Source organism: Carlito syrichta, unplaced genomic scaffold (genome assembly GCF_000164805.1).
Source record: "Carlito syrichta isolate Samal-C Ts95f unplaced genomic scaffold, Tarsius_syrichta-2.0.1 Scaffold315826, whole genome shotgun sequence".
NCBI lineage: Eukaryota > Metazoa > Chordata > Mammalia > Primates > Tarsiidae > Carlito > Carlito syrichta.
In genome coordinates this window covers 173,274-177,962 of record NW_007259922.1, presented here as the reverse complement: position 1 = coordinate 177,962, position 4,689 = coordinate 173,274, and the positions used below count along the sequence as shown (strand labels likewise).

Sequence of the window (4,689 nt, the reverse complement as noted above, 5' to 3'; positions counted from 1 at the left end):
GCCTCAGCCTTCCAAGTAGCTGGAACTACAGACGTGCGCTACCACGTCCGGCTGATTTTTGATTTATTGTAGCGATGAGGTCTCGCCAAGTTGCCCAGGCGGTCACAAACCCGCGGGCTCAGGCAATTCACTCACCTCAGCCTCCCAAAGGCGCGGGATTACAGGCTGAGCCACCGAGCCTGGCTTCCAGTCACTTTTAAAACATGTTTTAGCTCACAACTAACATCCATAAGTTATTAAATAAAAGTTAAGTTATTAAATAAAAGTCATTCAAATGAAGTCAGTTTACTCTTTGAAGAATCAAATGAAGAATACGTTGTTATTTGTTTTTGTTTTTTATTTTTACTAACAGCTCTTAAGAAAGCATGTCCCTAGCCAGGCTTGGTGGCTCAGCCTGTAATTCCGCGCCTTTGGGAGGCTGAGGTGAGGGGACTGCCTGATCCCGCGGGTTCAGGCGAGACCTCATCTCTCCAATAAATCAAAAAATTAGCCGGGCGTGGTAACGCACGCCTGTAGTTCCAGCTATGGAAGGCTGAGGCGGAAGGATCACCGGAGCCCAGCAGGTGAGGCTGCGGTGGCTGGGAGCGGCCACTGCACTCCAGTCTGGGTGACAGAGTGAGACTCCAACTCAAAAAAAAAAAAAAGAAAGAAAGCATGTCCCTTCTCTTCACTAAGCCATTTCACAGTTATGAGACAAAGGGCAACTACTGTATTGTCACTTTTTTTTTTTTGGAATAAAGCCACAAGATTACTAACAAACAGCTAATGGCCACCATTCAAAAGCAATAATGGCATTATGACTTCATATCTGTTATCAAATTGGAAAGAACCACATATATGTATTTTTCTCTTTCCCCAAAGAAAATCTGAAAGCAAATGTGGGTTACTATCATTCATTTTCTCCACAATCATAAAATTTTCTGGGAGAATGTTAGACAGTATTATCTTTCCTGATAATACAATGGTAAAGAAGGATTTTATACTTGTTCAATAGTTTACCATTTTAAGTTAAATAATTTATAAAACGTTCAGAGTCTAGGTCGGGACAAACCTCAATGACAGAAATCAGGGAAGGTTATTGTTTAAAAATTCCTAAAAAGAGACTACACATCCTTATTTTTGTTCCAATTTGTTGCTTTAGTACTAAATATGCAATGAAATAGACTTAGAAAAAAATATGAACCATCAGTCTTCTAGGTTCAGGTTTCTAGGGTAATCTTAAATGAAGAAATATAAGTTTGTACACATATTTTTAAAAAGCTCCAGGGGCCAGGCGCAGTGGCTCATGCCTATAATCCCAGCACTTTGGAAGGCCGAGGTGATGGGAGGCAGAGGTGAAAAATATTGCCTGAGCCTAGGGGTTCGAGATCAGCCTGGGCAACTTGGTGAGACCTCATCTCTACAATAAAGAAAAATTAGCTGGGCGTGGTGGCACACAACTGTAGTTCCAGTGACTTGGAAGGCTGAAGCAGAAGGATCACCTAAGCCCAGTAGTTTGAGCTATGGTGGCTGTGAGCGTGCCTCTGTACTATAGCCTGGGTTACAGAATGAGACTCTGACTCAAAAAAAAAAGCTCCAAACCATTTTTGCACAGGCTATAAATATAAGTATTGAATAGCCAGTTTTATGATATAGCACAAGTGGTGTGGTTTATCTGCTAAAAACAATAATCACCTATGAAAACATCAGATTACCTCTCCCATACACCAATGAAACAGAGTAATTTTATAGTCTAAAATAACTTTGCTCTGATGTCTAGTTCTCTAAGAATATAGAAGACATATATATTTCTAAAACCTATAGCTGTTTCTGTCTGCTTTCTGACAATTTAGTGCTGACTTTGAGAATACTCTTGAAAAGTTTTGTGTCACAAACACAGTTTTGACATGAACACACAAAGTTTTCTTCTTCTTAAAGGGCTCTTCAGTATCATCTTCTATAAGGTACAACCAACATTTCTAACACTAAGAAATTACTTTGCAGTCAACTTCAGAGGACTACACCTTGAGCAAGGAAGGCAAATAGTAACTGTCAAGAGGTCCGTATTATTTTTTTTAAAAAACATACACACAAGTCCTTTTAAGGACCATATTTCTACATTTCCACTTTCTTCCTCTTTATAAAATTCTAAGAATTTCATTCAGGGGTATTAAACGGGTAACAAATTACAACAATCAGACTAAAGCTCAGAGCAGAAAAATGACAAAACGGCCAGGCACCGTGGCTCATGACTGCAATCTGCACACTTTGGGAGGCTGAGATAGGAGAACTGCTTGGAGATCAGCCTGTGCAACATAGCAAGAAGTTGTCTCTACAAAAATTTCAAAATATTAGCCCCAGCTATTCCGGAGACTGAGGCAGAATGAGCACTTGAGCCCAGGAGTTTAAGGCTGTGGTGAGCTGTGATCGTGCCACTGCACTCCAGCCTGAGTGAGACCCCAACTCCAAAAAAAAAAAGCAAAACCTGAGACACAATGAACATTCATTCAAACATTAAAATTGTGCCTTTCATTTAAAATTGACACACTCTTTGATAACACCTACCCCTGTAAAAATAAATTACACATCCAAAAGGGCAAACTGCTCCAGTCAATTGAGTAAACAACATAATTAACATGTGCCAGGTGGAGAGCGAATCCTCATGTAAATAGTAGGGCTCAAAATAAGCTGCAAACTGTATAGAAGCTTATTTTTAAACTGTCAGCAGGTTTCTTTTGTGCAATTAGAGTTTAATATGGGGTAACTGCTCAAGTTTCTTTTAAGAAAATTGAAATCTGATGCATACAATAGCAGGTTGCACTGTATTATTTAGAACTCCATTCTTTGTTTTTTTTTAAACAAAAAGCAAAAATACACGGAGGTTCTTTAATAAGTTTTGGCATGTACTTGCAACCTCTCTAAACTGGGAAAATTAATTTCTAACCTACCAAGATCATGTTTCAGAACGCAAAATCTTTTGGCTACGTAAAACAAGGCTAATTAAATGCTTTCACATAAATACTTCCAAGTTTAGGTCTTTTAAAAAATTATCTAATTTTTAAATAAAACTCTGTAAGATAAACCAGTCTACTCATATACTTCCTTTCTACAATCACATTACTTTGACTGTATCTGAAATATTACCAGTATCAACAGACAAAAATACTCGAAGCATTCACACAAAGACAGTTAAAGACCACACATCACACCAAGTCTACTAAGTCATATTTAATATTCTACTCGATATCTACGTCAAGCTCTCCAGATCAAACATGATGGCAAATGTTAGAAGTGTGCAATGAAAAAAGAATGAGCACCGTTTCTTTGTGTGTTATCAGGGCAAAAGATGGTAGAAGAGTACAAGGAGAAGCGATATCAGCATTGCGCTGGGCATCAATACTTACCTTGAGGATGTCCCCCCTTTTGAAGCTCAGCTCGTCGTCTGCAGTAGCTTTGAAGTCATATTTGGCGATGGCTTCCATTCTGAGCGCTGCTCAGTGCTCAGCAGACTGAAGCAGGGGGAAGGGAGTCTTCCCTGCTCAAACCCAGCGCTCTGGGCTCAGCCTTGCCTCTCTTCTGGGATTCGCTCCTGCACTGTGGGGCACACAATCGCCACCCTGAATCAGAAGAGGGACGATTAAGAGAAGCGGCCAGGACTGAACGCAGCCCCGCCCTGCCAGTCGGCCTGCGGTCCCAGCCCCCACGCCCCCTGGCTCGCCCGGCTCAGCCCTCCTCCCTCCCTTCTGGGCAACAGCCCTCCCCCTTCTTCCTCTTTTCAGCCTCAGCCCCCGGGCGACTGACAGGCCCACCGGCCAATGGCAGCAGCTGCTTGGGCTACTGCGGCGCACACTTCCTCTTCCTTCCCGCTGGTGGGCGCGGTGTGCAGGAACCGGCTGGAGCCCGCGCAGTCTCCGCCTTTCCCCCCTCACGCTTCGCTCGCTCTTCTCCCGCACGAAGTGCAGTCCACTGAAAGAAGGCCTCACCCTGGGTACGGCACCTGTCTCTTCTCACTTAACAGGCCGGCCTCCATCCCTCCCTGCCAACTGCTCTGGATTCTTGAGAATGCTGGCTCCCTTACTCCATAGTCAAAAGCAAGCAATGCTCCTTTGGTCTCGAGCAGCTTTGCTTTTTTTCCTTTTCTTTTCTGAGCCGGAGTCTCACTTTGTCACTCCAGGCTGGAGTGCAGTGGTCTGCTCCCAGGAGAGCAGGAGAAAGTGAACTTAGGAAATGCTTTTTCAATCCATTTACTACTATGAACACCGGTGGCTTTCCCCTACCACCTCCATACCGGGATCACAAGCTCAGGCACCAGAAAAAGGAGACAGGTCCGAGCTGTTTGCTGCTGGTAATGACGCTCTTGCATAAGGCTCCCTTTCCCCTGAAGACCCCCAAGATTTTGGGGTTCCCACCAAGACCAAGGCACAGCACTCCACAAACAGCTCCATGTGATTTCTAACTAGCCTAATGTACACTTGAAAGGAATCTCTTTTTCAGAATAGGAGCTGTCAAGTATCTTGTCTGAGGAAAGAAAGTGCAGGGGGATGGTACCGAAAGGTCAAACAAGTCTCACAGTTACCCTGAGCACAGTTTATTTTCTCGAGCAAGAACAGTACAAAACTGACACATTGCGTTCTGCAGGTAAAAGATTTATGAAAACCCTTAGATAGGCAACCCTCGGGTCCCCTCCCACTGTGGGAGCTTTTGTTTTCT

General features: G+C 43.2%; 1 protein-coding gene across 3 annotated transcripts in view; it reads right to left on the bottom strand.

Annotated features, from left to right (window-relative positions):
- GRB2 (growth factor receptor bound protein 2) overlaps positions 1 to 3,740 on the bottom strand; it is a 77,446-nt gene extending 73,706 nt beyond the window's left edge. For all 3 annotated transcript variants that reach the window (XM_008073318.2, XM_021706609.1, XM_008073320.2), the window contains exon 1: positions 3,384 to 3,740. In XM_008073318.2, the coding sequence (XP_008071509.1) occupies positions 3,384 to 3,461 (78 nt within the window). In that variant the 5' untranslated portion in view covers positions 3,462 to 3,740. The remainder of the gene's footprint in view (positions 1 to 3,383) is intronic.
- Between the last annotated feature and the right edge of the window lie 949 nt (positions 3,741 to 4,689).